This window comes from Erithacus rubecula (genome assembly GCF_903797595.1).
Source record: "Erithacus rubecula genome assembly, chromosome: 3".
Taxonomy (NCBI): Eukaryota; Metazoa; Chordata; class Aves; order Passeriformes; family Muscicapidae; genus Erithacus; species Erithacus rubecula.
In genome coordinates this window covers 84,607,586-84,629,404 of record NC_136689.1, presented here as the reverse complement: position 1 = coordinate 84,629,404, position 21,819 = coordinate 84,607,586, and the positions used below count along the sequence as shown (strand labels likewise).

Sequence of the window (21,819 nt, the reverse complement as noted above, 5' to 3'; positions counted from 1 at the left end):
CAAAAGACCTGAAGGGTCTCCAAGTGTAGTGTAACCTACAGCATGTTATGCACTAGGGTGTCAGGGGCTGAACATTGTTTGCTTCCTGTCTCTGGGTGTAGATCAGGAACAGGGTGATGGAGACTCCTCTGATTTCTGCTCTCTGCTGAAGCCTGCAAAGTTGGAATATAATTAGGGGATAAAGGGAATGATAGAAGTGTAAGATAGGTTGGAGATTATAAGCAAAAGGGTCAAACTTTTTACTTTTTCCAGCCTTTTTTCCCCGGAATGGAGAAGTCTCTGTTCTGGGGCCATTAGGCATCGCAGTGCAGGCTGAGCCCTGATAGCTAGGCTGATGAAGCTTTGAATCTGGCTACCAAAACATTCTGTCATCTAGTGGCTGGCCCACAGTGAAGGATAACCTTCCACTTAGCCATCCGTAGACTAGTGGGTAGAGAGCTGTTTCTGCAAATGTGATGCCAGCTGAGGTGGAGAATGGAGAAAGGACTTTGTGGTGTAATTCATGTAGTCACTTTACTGTTTGGTGAAAAGTGAACAGAGTGCTGAATAAATAGTTTAAAACTTAGCTGCTAGAAAATTAGAGATTGTGAGATTGAAGTCTTCCTCTACAATCATAGTTTGTCATCAACTTTTTGAAAATTCTTGATAATTGGATAACTGCTTTATTTAACAGCAACCAGTCCTGAATTAGCCCATTTTCTGGATATTAAAAAAAAAAATACTATGATTAACTGCAGACAGTATATCAAGAAAAATTGCAAAGTAATAGGAGTGTTTGGTGGTTTATATGGAAATATTGTTCATAATTCTCCTAAAGATTTCCTATTCTTTTTTGTCCCCTCCTTTAAAAAAAAGAACCAGAAAAAACAAACAGCTAAAACCCCCAAACAACACCTTTTCTGAGGAAAAAAATGCATGCTGGCTAAAAGATGAGTCTTGATAGCTTACAGTTTTGATTTTAGAAAAAATACAATGGTAAACTATTAATTCTCTGACAAAAAAACCCCATGAGAGTATTGTTGGAAGTGTTGAATGCTAATGTGTGTCTGACTTCTGAGCTGTCTGTGAGAAGGCAATTGTTTTAGCTGCTTCTGAGTATAGATTACACATTGTTGAGTGAAGATGCATCACTGTGCTGCTTTGTTGTCTTTGCAACCCCAAAAAGCCCACTTATACAATTTTACATTTCATGGCTCTTCATGCTTTTCATGTTTCCCTGTCAAAGAGATGTGTAGGAGATGCAATGCTTTGATATTTTAAGTGATTTTTTTTCCCCTAAATTGTTCCATTTCTATAACTGTGTAAAAGAAAAGCCAGCCTGTGTTTTAAGGCAGATGCACAAAAAAGGGGAGATGACAAAATAATACTCATATAGGTCCTGTCTAGCTTGGCCAGCAGTCTATGTAACAGTCATATTATGCAAGTCCCTTTGTTGCTTTCCCCTTATAAGTGAGGTGTGGTTTGGTAATTGGTATGGTAATTAACCTGGAAAACTATCCTCTGCTTCGCTGGCCAACTGGCTTTAAACGCTGTGATGTTAATTGGTAACCTGATCCAGAGAAGAGAGGCTTGAAATGTTTACAGGCTTGTCTGAATTTAATTCACCTCTTATTTCAATGAACAACTTTTTCTTCTTGATGGGATGTTCTTTCGGTTGTTTTAATTTCTAAATAACTGGTTTTCAGAGTTTTGGTTTTCATGAGGATGTTTTTTTCAAAAAGAAAGAAGCCTAAGCAGCAAAGTAACTTTTTTTTTTTTTTTCTTATGGTGTGTTCTTCTTTGTTATCAATTTCTGGCTTCATGAATTTATGTATGCTAGACTGTAAAATATTGACATGTTTTAAGGTTAGTTCCGCTTGCCTTACATATGGTGTTTGTGTATATATTCTTGAAAGAAAGTATTACTTGATAGAACCTGATTTGCATTAACTCAAGACTGTTTTGTCAGTTGAGAGTAAACAGAATTATTGTTGTGAAACCTAAAAATGCAGAAATATGTAGAAAATGTCTTGACATTGCCTTCCTACTTTATGGTAGGTGTTTGAGGTTTTTTACTGATTTAAATTCCTAACCTAGGTATACATTGCTGGGATCACCTCAGATTCTCTCGATAATGTTCACATTGACAACATGGGAGCCCCTCTATACTTAAGCATATATGTTCTGGTTTACAGCAGGCTAATTTTACAACTTATTCTTTTCTATAAGAAGCATTTATTAAATTGGTGTATAATGAGGTCTTCATGATGTTGTGAGTTACTCTGAAAAACAAACATAAGAACTGTTATTAAACATAATTTTTGTTTTATAGGTTATTCAGCAATAGTTATGAACTCCCGTTTACGAGCCTTAGGTGGGAGGATAAATAACATACGAGCATCAGAGCTGCCAAAAGAGAAAACCCGATCAGAAATCATCTGTAACGTCCACTTTTTGGATGGCTCAGTACAAAGCTTCAAAGTCAACGTAAGTTTGGAAAACTTCCTTTTTAAATACATAGAAATTTGTTCAAAAGCTGCAGATGAAATGTGGGACCTTGAGGCATGATGTCTCCAAAAGATGTTGAAGATGTAGCTTTGCCATAACAAATTGCAGATTTACTGCTTATGAAATGGGTTTAAAATGTGCTGTTGTAGTTTACTTTCAAGCCAACCAACTTAAATGTCATAAAATCATGGCATGCAGATTGTATCTGGAGAAGGGTCTCCTATATGATACAGGAGCCACAAAGGAACAGATCTGGTGATCATTAGCAACTATGAATAAGTAGTTAATATTTAAAGAGAGCTACTGAATTTGGATGTGCTCCTCCTTCAAAGGACAGGTAAAAAGGACTCCCCCTGAAAGAAGGAAGCCTTATAAATTCCTGTAGTGATGTCAGTACATATTTTCAGAAATGCAAAGATGATGTCAACAGTGAAGATGTTGTGGCTTAGTAGGACTGTTCTATTCAGTCTTTTGTACTTCAGTGCAGTCCCTTTAATTGGATGTGGGGAGGGAAAGGGGATTAATGGAAGTTTGTATTCTGTATTTTTAGTGTGTTTATTCTGCAAGGTTTATAACCTTTAGTACCGATTTAAAATATTTGTTCATTTTTAAATGAAAATAAGGGAAATAGCATCACTTCTCAATCAACTTTCATTAGGATTGCCTGACCATGCAGAAAAATTGCGGATAAATTTAAGTAGAATTGTGTGTAAGATTTGTGTGTATTTCTTTTTATGATACTTATTTTATCTGATTTACCTTGTTTGAGAAGAAGCATTTTGTGAGGAAACTGTATTGTTTCAATATCTTAGGTTACACGGTGCTTTCTAATAGGATGTTCAAAACTTCATTCAAAAGCTCTATTTTCCTGAGTCTTATTCTCTACAGACTGATTTTATTTTTTACTTTGTCTGTTGGATATTAATTGGAATACAAATTTTCTGATGTGTTAGAAAGGTTGTTTTCACCATAGTATATACAGAATTAGCCTCATTTTAGTATGTATTTTGCATGCTGTGTGTTCATATAAGTGTATAATGTTGGGGAGAGGAGTAGAAGGAGAGTAAGAAAAAGAAGGAGCAACATGTTAGTATACAATTTCCATTGTTTGCCTTCAGCGTGCCCTAGGAATTGCCTTCTCTGTCAGTGAGCTGGCATAATTGCCACCTGCTCTGCACAAGGGTCTTTGTAAAATGAGGAATTCAAAATTTGTTTTAAATCCATGCAGAGTAGTATATTTGTTTTTTGTAAACAAATGTTTACACAGCTTTACATGCAGTACTTGGCCTGAAGTCCAGCATTATACAAGTGAAATTTGCTTCCCATTTCCCCCTTTAGGCAGTGAGTGCAAAATGGGAACCATTGAGAAGGAACTGTGTAGACATTCTGGTTCTACAGCAGCCTTCTAGTACCAAAGAAAGCTGGAGAGGGACTTTGTACAAGGGCATGTTATGATACAGCAAGGGGGGAACAGCTTTCAACTGCTAGAGGGTAGATTTAGATCAGATATCAGGAAGAAATTATTTGCTGTGAAGGTGGTGAAGCACTGAAATGGGCTGCTTAAAGTTCCAGCTGTCCCATTCTTGAAAGTGTTCAAGGCCAGGCTGGATGGGGCTTTGAGCAAACTTGGAGTAGTAGAAGGTGTTTTTGGCCATGGTAGGGGAGTTGGAACCAGATGATCTCTGAGGTTCCTTCCAAACAAAACCATTCTACGGTTTTTTGAAATTCTGAACCCAACTGAATTTTCTCCCTGCCTTCAGCATGTCCCTAGGGTAGCACTGCTGGTTACCTCCTTCATACAGGAAATGTAAGGGCCTCTTTTACTGCAGCTGTGATGCTGAACTGCATAGGGGTGATGTAGGACTCCTTATTGCTCTGTAGGAGCTTTCTATCTATTGAGAAACCTGAAGATAGCTGCATGATTTCCTTTCTGAAAAATTATTCTTATTAATCACTTATTCTAAAGAATATTGATATCCTGACCTGCTGTAAATAAACACTTAATTGCAAGAGAGCAGTACCATTTTACTCCTGAACTTGTTGATTTGGCAGAAAAGCAAAGTGATTGGCTATTTTGCTCAATGTTTTTATTTAAAAGTGTTATCCTATAGTTTCAGTGAATCTGAAATTTGGATTCATGGTATCACAAAGATTTAATCAGTACAACCTGTGGTATGTGCTGATTTTAGGTCATCATTATCAAGAAAGTTCACATGAGAGTATAGACAGACACATTCCACTACATTGCTTACAGTCCAAAGAATATGTTAACTATGCAAGGCTGAAATGGCCTTTCTTGTTCCCCTGTTGTGTGTTTCAGTACTTAGATGGAACATGTCCAAAGTCCAGGCAAAGAATAGAAGGTACATGGAAGCTGAGAGTTGGAAATGTTCTTTCCAAACCATGTTTGAGACAAAGATTTGACTGCACTTAATGCTGAATGTTGCAATTGATTTTAATTATATACAGGCTTTCTTGAAGCCTCCCAGTAAATTTTGGGTGTTTCAGAATTATGGTAAGCTTAACTTATCTCTGTCCCTAATGTCCTCTCTGTTTTGTTCTAATACTGTAATGCATAGGCTTTTCACCTAGAGAAAATGTTAGCTGTCATTATGATATATACAGAATTTGCCCATAAACAATGTTTGAGTGTCTTTAGTAGGTATTTTTTGTATTATGTATATTGCATTGTGCAGTAATGCAAATTTGTCTGTAACTTTTGATATAAACAGGCAGGAATTTTCTGGTTTTGCTCTACTTTGACTCATTTACCAGGAATGACCACTTAAAAAGCACCTGTCCAGTAAACTGATTTTTGAGAAGGGATAAAAGGGACAGTGTCAGATCACTTCTGAATTGCTTTGTCCATCTGAGTTAATTTTTTTCTCTTATTACCTGTGATTTTTGTTTTTAGACTAATTTGCTTTCAGTAATAGTTTTTCCTTCTACAAATAAAATGATGAGGCTGTAATAATTCAAAAAGTTGCATGAATTGAAGCTTGAATTGTAAGGTATGTTTTTTCCATTTCCTTCCACCTCAGTTAAGTTTCTTCTTCCAATATTTGAGAAGGAATATGATTGTAAAATGAACAACTACATCTACAATTGGTATATTTAAAATAATGGACAGAGATACAAGTCTTAGAGGCTCTTTTTGATTGTGGCTGTGAATTTTATAATTTTAAACTCATAGAAAAATGCAATGATGCAAAATTTTTGTATGTCTGTCACCCAGTTTTCCTACTCAGTATTGTTTGATAATAAAATATGGTTTAATGCTACTCTGTGTCCCTGCATGTTGAAAGAACTGCTGTATGAAGTTTCAGGCTGGCAGCAAATATTTAGTTTTGTATTGAGACAGGGCAGTATACTGGAGTGGAAAGCAATAAGACAGTATGAAATTTGATGATTCCTTTGAGGACAGTGAGAAAGTGATCTGCCCTACAGCAGGCTTGTTAGTCTGAGCCCTTTGTGGGGCATGACTTCATAATAAATGCTGAAGGAAAGAATTAGCGGAGGGGAGATTTTTCCCATGTTAGAATGAAATGACTAACCTCATTTATATGTTTGTTTTAAATCATTTTTGTGAGGCAGAGGAAATGCAGTGGGTTAAAATTCTGCCCTTGGATAAATATTTTGTGTGACCTTTATATAGGAAAATACTGTGCTAAAGTGCATGGAATCTAGAAATGTTATGGCATGGGCCAGGAGTTAGCTGAGGAGGTGCCTATAGATCTTGGTGTAAAGGAGATATTAAACAGTGCAAGGACATTAAAGGGAGTTCTTAACAGATTTCATTAATGTGTTGCTCTTGAAATTTTTTTCAAAAAATCAAAAATATTAAGTTTGAGCCTTATTAACAACAAAAAAGATACAGCAATATGAGGTAGCAGGTTATCTTAAACAAGGAGTAATTGCAGAAATGGAAGTCAGTAGTGTAAACTAATAGCTTTTATGAGATGAGGTAATGTTTTTTTAAGCTCAGTTTTCAGTTGCAAACAATAGAGAGCAATGGCAGTTTGCAGGCTGAGCTGCTCACGTATTACTGTTCTGAAAAAGGTGAGTGCTTTCATGCAGCAGGCAAGAATCTTCAGCCGGTGTCAAGGAACTATTTACAGTGTTGGTCTTGGCATTGAGGAGCCCTTCAGGGAATGTCACATTTGGATCCCGGCCTCTTGCAGACAAGAGAGGGAAGTTCAGTCAGGCAAGCATAGAAAGTAAAACTAGGATGCTCTGCAGAAGACTGGACCTTAGGAAAGAGCCTGTTTTGTTTATTCTAGATGAACAAAATCATCTGTGCTTGAATAAGAGTATCAGGTGGATAAATAAATTCCAGGAAGAGAAAAGGACAGAGATAATAGATGAGCAAATTAGCTGTGTGTAGAATTACTGTGGAAATTAAAAGAAAGTGGTAGCGCTGTGTTCAGGCTCATGCATCTTTTAGGACCAAAGGCTGTCTGGTTGTGAATGAGTGTTACAGACAACATTAGGAAAGGATGACCTCCAACAGCATGTGACAGGCAGTGAGTATTGTGTCTGAAGTGAGGCTGAATTTACAAAAGCTTAGGTGGTCCTTAACTGGGTGGTTATTGCCAGAAAGCAGGGGCAAAGCTTCTGCAGGGGACAGGGAGATATGCTTTACTTTGCACTGTCCTCTGAAATTGTCACTTTGTACCACTTACCTTGCAGAAGTTAACAACCTGAAGAGCTTTACATGCATATTTGCTTCTTAAGTCCAAGGTTCTAACAGTCTCACCTTAAGTTTATGCAGTTCTTAGGGCAGTGAGTCTTGAGCACTGCAGTATTTGGCATTAAAAAATAATGAAGAACTTTTTTCTCCTCACAATTGTTTAACTTACTAGAAATTGAATTTGACCAATTAAAATTCCCTAAATGTTGTAGGAACTTGTTGTGGCATGGATAGAATGTAGTAGGTGTTAATTATAACTGCACCAAGTATTAATTTTTGGCCTATAAAACATAAGTTGTAATTGATTTGAAGACAGATTTAAATGGAGGTGAATAGTGTGTGGTTATGAGGTAGTTGATGCAAAGCACTTAACAATTCAGAATAAGGATTGATAGATGGTGTGAAGGTGAAATAAATGGAAAGTTCTTTTTAGGTGGAAACATGCAAACTTCTTGAAAATGTTTCTTTTCAGTAAAAATTTTGAAATTGTTAAGGTTATCTTGTGTCATTATAGCAGTGCAGGCTAGTGCGTAAAATCCATAATTTTTTTAATTGCATTGTAGAAAAGCAAGAGGTTAATTAGGAGTGTCTTAAATTTTTGCTCTAATGGTTGATAGGGTTAAGATCTTGATTTGAATACCCAGTATAGCTGAGCAGCTGAGGTGATATTGTTTTGCCATCCTCCTATAGCACAGGGAAGCTAAAATGTGTTGTAAAGCACTTGACACATGGTAATATTTGAATATGCCATGACTATAAATTGTATTGGAATGGATGTCAAAATTCAGAAGTGGTGATGTGACATGCTTAACCTGCCTCACTTTACACCTCAGTCTCCAAACTGCTAATACACAAAGTAAATTGAAGGCTGTGCAGCATGAGCTGTATGGTCATTTTTAGGTATACAGACTGAAAAATAATACAAATATTTCTTAAAGCAATACCAAATTTAAGGAAATAAACATTTCCTCAAAAAACAACAAAACCCTTTATAACTAAGAATTTTAACCAGAAATCTTGAACAATTTAAAATAACATTTTTTACTTACCTTAGATTTCTTGACTGGTGCTTGACCTAGGCACTGGAAAAAAAATTGTTCTTCTAGTACCAGAGGACGAGAACTGGAAGCACATAAAAGTAGTTCTGGATTTTTTTTTTTTTTTTCCTAAGAAATGTGGAGAGGCAGAAGGGAAGTGAATAGATGTGTAGGTGGATGAGACTAGTGCTGGCTGAACAGCTGGGTTTAGAGCTGGGAGACCCATGGGAACATGGCAAAGAGAGAACTGTGACTGCTGAGCAACAATGTGGCAGTGGGGAGCTTGCTTTACAGGGAAACAGTGAGAAGGCTGAGCAATTCTTACATGCTGGGAGAGAGGCAGGAGTGCAATTGTGAGGGGATGGGGAGAGAGAAGGTAAAGGCAGCCGAATTGGGGTGAAAGACTGGAAGCATGGAAATTAAGAATGGAAATAGGAGATAATGCTATTTTGAAGAAAGGAGACCAAAAGAATAAAGAGTGTTGAAATTCAAAGTAAAAATTAGCAGAAGAATCCACCCTCTGTGGTCTTGTCCTGCCCCTTTTGTAATGAAACCTGATATTCCTGAACACCTCCTTTCATCGAGGTATTCCCTGTAATTACTGCTGTTGGTCATAATATAACTTTAGGAGCTCATTTAGGTGCTGTCAGGAGTGAGCACCATAGGTGTGCAATTAGGCCTTTGAGTTGTGCAGGTGCTTGAATGTGTTTTAACTTTCTGCTTATAAAAACCTCACCCTGGGGAAATGAATATGTTCAGTGCTAAAAATGATCTTACTGATGCCAGGAAATGCCCATTGTTTCAGAGGGTGACATCTGCTGTTTCCATAGGGCCCTCTTGTGTACACATATGGATAATTTCTGTTGGACAAATCTCAGTCTGCCTGGTGGTGGCAATGTCACTGATGGTGCTGGACAGAGCTGCCTGACAGGTGCATGGTGCTGTGGCTGTGTGTGACAGGAATGCATGGCTGCATGGCCCTTACCTGTCACTGGCAGTTCAGAGTTTCTGAGCTGGATTACAGCCTATGCTATTTCAGAAAAAAAGTGGGATTTGATCAGTGCTGTGGTTTGACTATTCCAGTTTGAAAGGTGGGGAATGGGAATGTGGAGCTGGAGTAGAAGGAGGGCACAAGGCTTTACAGGCCCGTGTGGACTCAAATTTATTGTGAGATCTCAACTGTTTTCATGAAAGTTAAATAAGATGGGAGACTACTGGAGAGGAAAAGGTAGTCTCAACAGTTGGGTGTTGCCTACATTGTTTTCCACATGTGACTTTACTCCAGAAAAATGGGCACACCTTTTCACAGGAGGCAAATATCCTGATATGGTAACACTGAGCATTCAAGTTACAAATGAGCTACTAGGATTTTTACTCTAGCAGAAGAAAATGTTGGATAATATTCCATTCTCCAAAATAAGATGAGTCAAGTGGATATCCTTTGCTTGAAATTTTGTTTTTCTCTTCCCATCTTTTAAATAGGAAGATAACTCCTATGAGATAAGGGAAGACCATGGAATATGTTGCTTTTAAAGCACTCAATCTCAAGTGTTGTAGCCTAATAAAAATAATAAAAATCTGTGTTTTGAACAGGACTTCCTGGGCTTTTCTATTATAAAAAAAGTTTAAGCAAATAATTGAATTGGCTTGTAAGTGAACACTTCCATACTGAGCAAAACTGGGGCTAGCCACAGTAATGTGGCTTGTACATGCAAGAAATTATTTTAAAAAAATCAAGAAATTTTCTTAAGAAATAAGAATTTAATAAAACCAGAGCTGAATTTTTAAGAAATTTGTTCAAGAATAAAGTGCTTGTCTTTTGGAGTTCAAATAATTTTCCTCAGAGTTTTTGTTTTTATGGTTTGGGGTTTTTTTGAGTTGGGGTTTATGTGTGCAGATTATTTCTGCTTTTAAGAGAGACATTTGGAAAAATCTTAAACTAATTAGGAAACTTTGTTTTCTTTGATTTTCTTTTTTTTTAATAAAAAAGTAAATAGGCTTGATTTTTTGCTCTGTCCAGAAATTCTGTAGATAAAAATCTACAGCTAAGATGCCATACAGGTATGCTCTCACCAAATACTGTTGCAGGCAAAATAGACTGAATTTGGGGATAATCATTGAATTTACTACAAACAAAATCAGAGTGGGATGACAAGTAACATGAATCTTAAAAACACCTTCTCATCACTCATCCTTCCTTCTCAGGCTCTGCCTTCTCCACTGCAGTGGCACAGGGAGACAGGGAATGGGGATTTTGCTCAGTTTGCCACAGGTTGTTTTTCCTGCTGTTCAGGGAGAGGAGTCCTTACACTGCTCCAGTGTCTCCATGGGAGACAGTTTTCCACAGATTTCTTCAATGGGCTTCCTATGGGCCACAGTTCTTCACAAATTGCTGCAATATGGATCACTCTTCCCTGAGGTCCTTCAGGGTCACAGGTTCTACCAGCAAACCTGCTCCAGTATGAGTTTCTTTTTCTCTTCGTGGGTCTGCAGATTCCTGCCAGGACACTGTTCCACCACTGGCTTCTCATTGATTTACAGCCTTCTTTCAAGCATCCACCTGCCCTGGCATGGAATCCTCCACAGGCTGCAAGTGGATCTCTGGCTCTCTTGTTGGACACCATGGCTGCAGGAACAGAGCTGCTTCACCATGGTCTGCAGGGGCATCTCTGCTCTGATGCCTCCCCAGTACCAAAATCTAGCCACACAAACCCAATGCAGCAAGCTATTTATAACTTATTAGCATATTTAGGATTGCAGTCTTTGTTTTTTTCTTTCTGTGTATGGTGGTGGTTTTTTAATAGAATTGGTTCACAGTGTTCTTTGGCAGAAGTTGTTTAATGTGTTCTCCACAATGCTATGGCATGGAGATTTTTTGGTTTGGAGGGAAATTATACCAGCCTTAGACTTCTGATCTCTGCTGCCTGTTTGATACCGTGTTGCACCAGTTCTTCTGTGACTGCTGTCACAGGGGACATCTATGCTGAAAATGGGGTGGCTGAATGGCAGCTGAGCATGTAGGGACTAAGAGGCAGGAGAGAGTGCAGGCTGAAGTATGGGATCCTTATGGCTGGATCACAGTATCCCCATCCTAGTGTGTACTTACTTTGCCTTTAACTGATGTGGAAGCACGGCTTCCTTTGTGCTGCTCTGTGGGACAGCAAGGGTCAAAGCAGCCCCACGTGTCTGCAAGCCATCCTGCAAGCTGCTGCTCCAGAGGACATTGCTCCCACTGTGGGCAGGGGAAGGGTGACCTGCTTACAATTAATTTGCTGCACCTGCATCAAGGGCTGGAATGCATGTCTGTTTCTGTTAGGAAATTTCATGTGACTAAAGTATTTTGGGAAGAAACCCAAACCTTTATCAGAATAAAGTTCTTATTGCTGAAAAACTTTGAAATTATGAATTAGCAACTATTTTTACTCATGAATTGCATTAGAAAAAAACCAAAACCAAGCTAGTTTCAATTAATTGTATCTTAAAATGTGAAAGTGTTGTAAGGTTTCACTTTTAAACTTTTCTGTTTTCAGAAACAAGACACTGGACAGATTTTGTTGGATATGACCTATAACCAGCTGGGTGTGACAGAGAAGGAATATTTTGGTTTACAGCAAAATGAGACTTCAGTAGATTCACCTGTAAGTATAGTAAATAATAAATGTGTGTGCATGTTTAGGTGTGTATAAATATATACACATGTATGTATACACACATATTCATGCACACACACGCATATAAAGAAACAGTATTTATTTGTAAATATTTTTAATCTATCTAATAGTTTTTCGTTTCACAGCGATGGCTTGAACCAAGCAAACCTATTAGAAAACAGTTAAAAGGTAAGACTTGTTTTTACTATCTTGATTGTAACTTTGTAGTTCTGTTTTTCTATGCTCTTATGACTAGAAAAAATGCATATTGTCCAGGTGCTAGATTTTTCTTCAAGAGCAAGTCTTGTGTCTACCAGTCTTTTCAGCAGATCCTTCTCCTTACTGCTACCTGAGTGGAAATAAGACCTGGTAGATCATTAACTTTGATGCTGTAATAGCAGCTAAACCTGGTTCCTGAGCAGTGTTAGACATGCTTAGATGGCATGAAAGTAGTAGTCATATTGTGGTGCCAGAATTCCTCCTGAAAGAGAAGCAAAGGAAGAGGGGTTTTGATTGAGGGAGGCATAGCCAGTTTCATGTGTAGGTTCTGGCAATTTCTTGTCTCACATACACTAAGAAACTCCAAATTGCATTTTTATTAAAAAACAACTAACCAAAAAACCAATGCCACATACTTCCAGGTGCATTTGTCGTACTAGTAGGTCTTGTTCTACCCAACTTTGGGTAACACAGAATGCTCACCAGGAAGGACAGGCCAGCCAGCATAACCCTGGCCAGAGAGCAGCTTAGGAGGCTTAGGAGGTTTTCAGCACTCTCATTTCTACCTTGTGCTACAGATCATGCATTTTTGTATCAATTCATACACAAAAGTAGCATGGTGAACTTCTGTGATTTAATGTAAGATAGAACTGAGCACTATCCCAGCTGAGACACCCTACATATATTTACTGCTTCTGTCTTTCCTAATACTTAGGAGACAAAGGAAGCTCAATAATATATTTTATGCAAAGTAGAATGTGCAAAGGTAATTTTTTAAATGAAAGCATTACTACATGTGAGAGTATTTTCTTCTCAAAGTTGATGTTGGGCCGTTAGGAAAGACTTCTCATAGTTTCTTTTAGTTTTATTAAAAAATACATAAGATTTCTATGTAGTTGTTAATGTAATTTTTCTGTAAATATAGGAATGAAAATATTATTGAACTAAAGATTGATTTGCTCTTCTAAAATATTGCAGGAGGTTTTCCCTGCACGCTTCATTTTCGTGTAAGGTTTTTTATACCTGATCCTAACACCCTTCAACAAGAACAAACCAGGTAACTTCTGTTTGATGTTTGCTTCCATGAACTGTGTCTTGCCCATGTCTGCAGCTTGGCAAATTATGCTTTATTGCATAGATAACTTTGTATAACTATTGGTATTGAATGCATTTGGAATGGAGAGCTTGATGCCATGCTGATTATGAGTAGTTTCTGATACAGCTTACAACTCTGACATACAGCAGGAGTGTAAATTATTACAAAGATGGAGGTGTTAAAAGTACATGTATTTGTGTCTTTTTTTTTTTTTGTCTGTATGCCCTAAGTCTATCTATCTTAGAAGTTTTATATCAACAGTGAGTCAGTTTTGAACATGTGTAGTAGATTTAATGCTGAGGGTGTGGGAGGGTGGGGTTTATTTTTTTTTGAGAAGAACAGATAGCAGTTCTTGTTTTCCAGTTTGCCCATTACTTGTAACATGCAAAGATGTATAATGTTTCAGTTTACAATAGATTTCTAAAGTTTTCTTTTTTAACCTGTCTGAGTTTTTGGGATGGTGGGGTGCATGAATTACAAGCAATTTTCAATTAATTTGTCACAATATTTTAATTGGATACTTGTTTTGTTCAGTGCCTGTAATTTGGAGTTTAGAATTTGAAGGCACACATTAATCTGGCATTTCTGTAGCACTTTCATTGCTTATTAATTTCAGTAACTTGGGAATATAAATAGTACAACATGTGAAATTATGTTTCTTGTAGAAAATTTAGTTTTTGACCTGTTTTGTTATTTGTTAATCATGCTGTTTAAAGCTGTTCTGCAGTTTAAAACTGAAATTATTCTAAGGTCTCTTTAAGGTTCTTCACATGCCCACTCTTCAGTATCACTAATAGTTAACATTGTCAAACACACCAATAAGACTGAACTGCTCTTAGAGAATTTTTTTAAGTGCTTTTGGTCAGCATATGCTGCTAGAGAAATGTCTCATCCTTCATTGAGTAGCTCTTCCAGTCAATTTTGTTTGAGATTTGGGATGCTTTGCCTTTTTTTGAAAAAAAAGTTGCATTCAAAATGAGTATTCCAGGGAGAAAAAGAGTGCAATTAAGTAGTTTGGTTTGGTTATTGTTATTTATTTTATTATTGTATTTATTTTGGTTATTGCAACATTAATTCTGTGGCCCTGGAGTTTCAGTAGAGACTGCCAAAGAACCTTAAAAATGTTGTGAGAGTAAGTGGGTGTATGATTGTATATTTGTAAATGCCACTAATATTTGTTCATCTGTTTGTATAGTTTGCTGGGAAATCTAATGAAATAAAACTAATATATGTAGCTATTTAAATAATACCATTTAAAAATAAATGCATATTCGTTTCTTTTCCAAAAAAATCTTTTCTAGGCATTTATTCTTTCTGCAGTTGAAGACTGATATTGCAGAAGGAAGGTAATAAGAAGAATCTTCAATTTCTCTATAATTCTTTTAAAATAAAATTAAAAAGCCTTTTACCTGAGGGTATTGTTGATGTAAAATTGAGAGTATTGTTGCTGTAAAATTATCCTAATTATCCCATAAATATGCCTTGTGAAACATTACTTTAGAGGAAAATCCCACTGCTAGGAAATGTTACAAGTTTTCTCATAGCTCTTATTAAGAGCAGTTTAGAAGTCTGTTGTGTAGGAGATGCTGTGTGTCAACAGGCTCAACATCAGCCACAGAGATACTTAAGCAAGACTTGGTGTGCCAGGCATGGAATTCCAAGCTTGAAGACCCACTACCTAGTGCAGTAATCAGGAGTAGCAACAGGCAGTTCATGTTATCATTTCTCATTATTTCAGGGCATATTACCTGTATGGTGGGCATATAACCAATGGTTTATTTGGCTGGGATTTCTGTGTGTTTGTACATTTTTAAAAAAAGGATAAAGGAAAATATGGTTCAAGTATTTGTTGCTAAATGTCAGTTGCCTACAGGTGTTGGCTTTTTTCCTTTGTAAAGTCAGTTTTGGTCATAAGATCAGAGCTGTCTTTGTGTTTGGCATTTGTGTATTTTTAGTGTTTGTGTCTAGTTTTGAATACACCAGAACACAGCTATTAAAGTAATGTCCAGAGCGCCATGAAAATCTCTTTTTCTTTTTCTTTCCTGAATAAGTATCCAGTAGGAATCTGAGCATGTCCTTTTCTGATTAGTTATTTCCATTGACTTAAGGAGCTGTTTAATATCCAGTTGTACTGTGCAAACAATCAAACTTAGTGAGAAAAAATTAGATACTTGTTGAAGATAAATTAGGCTGAGACAGACACACATACAGCCTATGTTTAAATAAAATTATTTCCTCTCCATTCCAGGTTGTCATGCCCTATGGATTCTGCTATTGTCCTGGCATCATATGCAGTACAATGTAAGTAATAACCAACCATTATTTTGTTAATGAATTAATTTGACCAACTACTTTCTTGGCTGTTTGTCACTGAAAAGTCAGGAGCGACTTCTTTCCTTATCTATTTGTGCAGAGCATTTAAGTATGCAGGTGCAGGTTATTAAACCAGCCTCCAGAGACAGTCTAAATAGAAAAAGAATACTTTTTAGGTCCATCAAAAAAAAGGTTGATACAAGAATAATGTTGCTATTTATGTGTGCTTCTGATTGCTGACAAAAAAGTCAGGTTTGTGTTCTCAGTGGAAACAAAACCATGCAAGTTACTGTGCTTTACAATTGCTATGGGAAAGCATTCCAAGGGAATAAGTGGTCATCTAGAGAACAGATAAGAGGAAGGTAAACTCATGATTAAGAAACTACAGTGTTCTTACACAATGGAATTTGTTTTGTCAGTTATGTAAAACTGACCTTTTGCAATACATTTAAAGTGACTCTACATACAAGAACTTAAATCCTTCTAATCTGCCTTTAAGTGGCAAAAAAGAAATTGAAATGATGATACTAGAAAGACATTTTCTGTATGAAACCCAAACTGGAGTCTGACAATGCCTCACAAGTATCCTCAACAGATAGAGAAAAACAGCTGGAGGAAGACCTTTCTTATTAAACAAATAAAGAAAAAAAGAAAAAAAGAAAAAAGGTTGAATGCTTAGTGGACTTTGCATATTTGTTAAAATAGTCAGGGGAAAGTAAAGAATAATTGTGTAATTATTTGGCTGAATATAATTTCTTTTATGGAAAGACTGACAAGGCCCACAGAAACAATTAAGGTAATTTTTGTTTGAAATAAGAACCAAGCTAAAATAATTATAGTGTGGTTTTCAAAGGAGAATGTGATAAATTCTTAGTATCTATGAAACATTTGCTTTTATGTTTAAGCATATCATATGTTGCACCCTTTCGTAAAGTGAAATTGTAATCAGATTCAGGCTTCAGTAAGAACAGTTGGAATTTTTCATAGTATGTGGCAGTCCCAGTTTTGAACTGAATGAAATGCATCCTGCTGTGGTGTTTCTGAGGCCCAGTAAGGGCACTTGAGGGCTGAAACACTCTGCACCATTAAGATTACTAAATGAACTATTGATGATCCAGTTGTGCTAAAGCTCAAAAATGAAGAATGAAAAGGTTTTATCACAAAGTGGAATTAATGTCATATCTAGTGTACCCCAATGTTGTTCCTGTTTCCCCTTCAGTTTTATGACTCTTCCCTTTTAGTGCTTAGGCTAGACTATCTACTAATGCAGCTACCTGTACTAAAGGAGAACGATAGAAGGACAAGGAAGATTGTCAAAGGGTGCTAGGGTGGATTCTGGATTTCCCATTCAGCTATTTGCCTGTTTTTTCTAACTCCTGATAGTGCTGCTTTACCAGAAAGTGGGGATTTTTTTTTTTGTTTCTTTTTTTTTTTTTAGTCAAAAAACAAGCGAAAGCACAAAAAACCCCAAACCCAAAAGTAATCTTTTTTTGTTATCTGATTTCCTTTCTGTTGCTGTTTGTATGATGCTTATGATTGATAGTCATTCTCTGCATTAGTAAGGAATGAAATATATAATTGAAAAACATTCCCTTAATATTTTCTTTTTTTTTTTTTGCTTTTACCTGAAGATGATGGCATAGGAAAGACATTCTTGAAATCAAGGGTTTCGCAAGGTTTTCTGTTTCCTTACTGAGTCATGTTTGCTGCAATTCCTGTCAATTGAAATTAAGTAGTTTTCTATTAGTGTTTTAATTTCTAATCAGACATAGTAAGGTGAGCTGAAGTTCTTGGTATAAGGTAGTTGCTTATGAGAAGTCCACTGTCTGAGGTTGTCATGAATCAGTTCTACCTGAGCTATTTACTGCCACTTTCTGCTGGCTTTCAGGCTGTTCTCTCCTTCTGTAGCTCCCCTTGTATGCAGAAGTGGAAATCCTTATTGTCTAACAACCTTGTGGATTGTTTATTTAAAAGGTGTAGCAGTTGTTGCTGATGAGAGGGCTGAAGCATATTTCTTTCACAGTGTCTGAAGTCTGGTGTTTGATATTCTGCTCTTGCTTCTTAAAGTTTTCCATGTACTTGCTGTCTGGTTGGCCTCCATAAGCTTTGTCTGAGTTTTGCAAGTTTCTGTGCTGCTGGGGTGCTACTTCTCTGTAGTGCTCTTTGAGCAGGCATTTGGTCTGAAATAAAGCTCTGACGTGTCCCTCTGCCCTGCTGCAGCACACCCTGCACTGCCTGATGGGGCTAAGTTACAGGGGAATGCAAGTGGGTGTGAATGCTGTTTCTGAATAACATGTGACTGAACCTGATTACGAACATAGTTCAGACACTTCAAGAATAAGTTGTTACTGTATTATCAGGAATGTGCTTTGTGACAAAACAGTCAGTGAATGTTTAATTTTTTTTAAGAAGAACTTGTTAAGGTGCATTTCAAATAATTTCATCATTTTGAAGACACTCATACTGAAAAATCTGAATGATAAATCATGTGTTTTTACTAGTGTAAAATGGGAATGTTGTACCATCTATAAAACCAAATAAGGAAACCTATACAGTATGACTATTCCTTTTTTAAATTTCAAATGTCACAAAGCTGATCTAGCATCACTTGTTTTCTATTACTTCATGTAGCAAATTGCCATTTCCAGGCCATTGTTTAAGTGCCCAGCTGTTGGTATGTAAGAAATCCCATGGGTTTTGTGAGAATACGCTCTTGTGTTAATAAATCCATTGCATAGGGACTTGAATCTGAAACATAGCAATAAAACCAATGAAGATGTTATGAATGCTTCTAAGCTTGTTTTTTCCTGAGCATCAGTTGCTCTTTTCTCCTGTGGTACTGCTCCTCTCAGCCCTGCTTTTGGAACCAGGAATCATCTCTAGTACACTGCTGTCTGTCTTTGAGACTTTGTTCAGAAAGGGGTTGACTGGTTGCTAGGGATTGAAATGGACTTTAACCTCTTCTAAGGGAAGGAAGGCTGGTAATGATGAGGAGTAAAGGAAAGCTGAATTTAGTGTGAAAGTCTCACAGGAACTGGAAATAAGAGAGTTAGAATTTTAGGAATATCAGAAGATTGATATCCCAGAGGTAGAAGTGGGCTGTAAGACTTAGAGAAACAGCAATGGCACCTCCACAATGAGGCCTGACTTATCTAACTTGTCTTAATTTTGCCTCACTTCATAGAAATTAGGTTGACCCCTCAAACTTACTAGTTTATGGAGACCTCTCTCTTTTCTTAGTTAGCATTTGGGGATTTTTCCTGTGTGTGCTCCCCACCCATGCTTTCTTGAAGTGAAATAGTGCTCATGTGAGTTGAGAGATTTGCTTACAGATCAGCCAGGTTTCTGCTTCTTTCCAGTGCATCTTTAGCCCTTGTGCCTTAGAACCAAAATCAGACAGGATTAATATAGAGAACTTTGAGCTGAATTTTCAGTGTTTGAATTTACTTACTAGTAAATTGGGTAGTGTGAGGATTGTATGCATGTCACATCTGTTCTTCTGAAGCCTGCATCAGTGCTGTTCAGTCAGAGGTACCTTTTATCATATCTTACAGTACCTGCCATCAGCAGTGCCAGTGTTATTGTGTGATGGTGGTGAAACTCCCAATACAAGAATCAGCTTGGGGAGATTAATTGAAATATATTCTTATTTTCTTCCATATGGTTCACTGAATTCTAGATTGCAGCTCCTGAACTTGCTAGCATCTCTGTACAATGAATCTTCTAAGAGTGTCTTGATTGTTTATATACAGCAACTTCCCAGCTCTTTTGGACTGGTTTTCCTTAATTATATTTTACAGTTGTGTTAGGTGATACAGAGGCCACTTGAGGAGATCATTGCTTCAAATATTGTTTTTATAATGGTCTTCCATTAAGCCATAAATAATTTTTTGAACTGTAGCACCTCAAAACAATCTCCAGAGTGGAGGACCCCAGACTGGGATACTGGCCAGTGCTGTAGCTGAAGGAGCTGACTTTCTGCAATGCCTCATAGACTTGATACTATTCTTTTGTAGTTTTAAGTTGGATGAACCTATTAATTATTTTTGCGTAGCATAACTAAAAAGAGGGAAAGAAGAGTATTCGGACAAAGGTAAAGGTTCATGTAATACAGTACTGCACTCATGGTAACAGCCTCGAGTTGCACCAGAGAAGGTTCTGTATTAGGAAAAATTTCTCCACTAGAAGGGTTGTCAGGCTTTGGAAGAGGCTGTCCAGGGAAGTGGTGGAGTCCCCATCCCAGGAGGTATTTAAAAATATGTGTAGATGTGGCACAGAGGGATATGTTTTAATGGTGGGCTTGGCAGTGCTGGGTTTAGACTTGGACTCAGTGATCTTAGAGGTCTTGTCCAACTTAAATGACTTTGTGATTTTCAAATGAGTAATGGTGAATGATGAGAAACAACATATATGGTAGAGGATCAGATGCATTAGTTTTGCAAAGTCTCACAATGTTTGGCAGTACTGGTAATTATTCCTTTAAGTCTTTTATCCCAATACTTCCTCCAAATAAATAGTCTGTACTGTGAATTACACTTTTCTTTCCTCAATAGTTTTTTGATTGTGTCTATATGGTTTCTGAAGTACATGATGTATTTGAGATGCAGAAGCAGCAACTCAGTATACTTTATAGTTTCTAATTTGTTTCTTCCTTTTCTTTGTGACTATTTTTTGTGCCATTGTTTAACTGTGTTTGGGTTTTGAGCTGCTGATTTTTGTTTTTTAGTTCCTTTAATAAAAGGCATTACAATGACTGGCTCATTTTTCATTCTGGAGTGGTAAATAACTTGGAGACTACCATTGTGCATGCATAGTTTTCTTTTTTTTTTTTCCCTCCACAAATGTTCCTTTGTTTTTATTAATGCCTAATTTCTCATTCTGTCTTACCACAAAATGGCCAGCTGTTGTAAGTGGTCATAAGCAGCTATTTACAGTCATGCCTAGGCTGAACATTTTGTAAGGGCTCTTGAGTGTGAAGCATTATTTCCTTTTACAAAACAAATTAGTTTTAACTCACATGATAGCTAGTTCTACTTGTCCTGTAGGCACATCACAATTGCTTAGGGACTGAGCAGGATAGTGTTCATGTTTGCATCCTTATTTGGATACAGGTTCCATTTGTTGAAACACCTTTCCTTCTCTCAACATTCACTTCTGAGGATTTTGGTCCTTTTAGGAATTTCTTTCTGGAAACCATTTTCAACATGGTGTCATTTTGCTCATTCCAATGTACCTTTTTAGTCTCATTAATAAGTGTCTACATTTTTATGGTGGTTCTTCTGCTCTTGCTGATTGTTTTCTGATTCCAGAAAAATTTTAATGCTTGAATAATTTGTAGTTGCTGTTGAGAAACAGTTTATGTTGTTCATATGTTTATGAAGTTCATCTTTCTTCTGTTCTCTTTTTGTCCCAAGAAGCAATTGCTTAAAATTTCTAAACTGATTAAACTGTGTAGATTAAGTATCTTTTATTTTTGTACCTCTGTATTCATATGAAGATAGATTAATCATTAGCCTTTAACACTACATTTCACCCTCATGTCAAGAATGTGTCGTAATTGCTGTCCTGATTTGAAGGCCAGTCATGTGATCCTAACTATGTTTTACTCCTGGACTTCAATTTTATACCTGAGGATTTTTACAATTTATATGCAAGACTCTTCCCCGTAAACTTGATCTTTATATGTAGTTAACCATTTTTTTTTAAAGCAGGCAACTCAATTCACTTTTGTGCTTTATTCATGTGACATAAAATATTAAAATTGCAAAAAAGTTAGCTTTTGTAGGCATTCCTTTGGGTCAGCTTTTCCATATGATCTATAACTGATTTCTCATCATGGTTAGCCAAGGAGTCATTAATATATTTGCTTTCTTGTATCTGAAGTTATTTAAAATGCCTGTGAGCAGAAATAAGTTCTGGTGCTATTACTTTGTATGCAATTTTAAAAATTATTATTATTTACAAGCACAGTCTCTAGAATTGGAGAACAATGTCATCTGCTCCTTAAAAGACATCTGAACAAATTACTTTTTTCAAAAGTATCTAGAATATATATGAAGGCTTGTTTAGCCTTCAATAAGGCATAGACAGATCCTATGCTCTGTAAACATATATGATCTCAAGTGTTTCAAGCACTTATAAGCTCTTATTTTATTGGAAGTTTGTAGAGCTAGTGTCTTGGCATGTTGACATGGCTACTTTACTATTGAACTCTTCTTTTACAAGAAATCAAAAAATAAATATCCTCTTCTTACTGAATATGGCCTTCTAAATGAATGGTCCATCACATTCCTTTCTTTAAAGCTTTTCATATTAGACATATAACTC

The 21,819-nt window shown here is 36.8% G+C and overlaps 1 protein-coding gene across 6 annotated transcripts in view; it reads left to right on the top strand.

Annotated features, from left to right (window-relative positions):
- Positions 1 to 21,819, top strand: part of PTPN3 (protein tyrosine phosphatase non-receptor type 3) — a 154,640-nt gene that overhangs the window by 64,542 nt on the left and 68,279 nt on the right. For 4 of the 6 annotated variants that reach the window (XM_079300260.1, XM_079300259.1, XM_079300264.1 and 1 more), the window contains exons 2-7: positions 2,312 to 2,466; positions 11,745 to 11,852; positions 11,996 to 12,053; positions 13,062 to 13,140; positions 14,481 to 14,525; positions 15,428 to 15,480. In XM_079300260.1, coding sequence (XP_079156386.1) covers positions 2,312 to 2,466; positions 11,745 to 11,852; positions 11,996 to 12,053; positions 13,062 to 13,140; positions 14,481 to 14,525; positions 15,428 to 15,480 — 498 coding nt within the window. The remainder of the gene's footprint in view (positions 1 to 2,311; positions 2,467 to 11,744; positions 11,853 to 11,995; positions 12,054 to 13,061; positions 13,141 to 14,480; positions 14,526 to 15,427; positions 15,481 to 21,819) is intronic. The other 2 variants (XM_079300261.1, XM_079300263.1) reach the window with 1 other exon arrangement.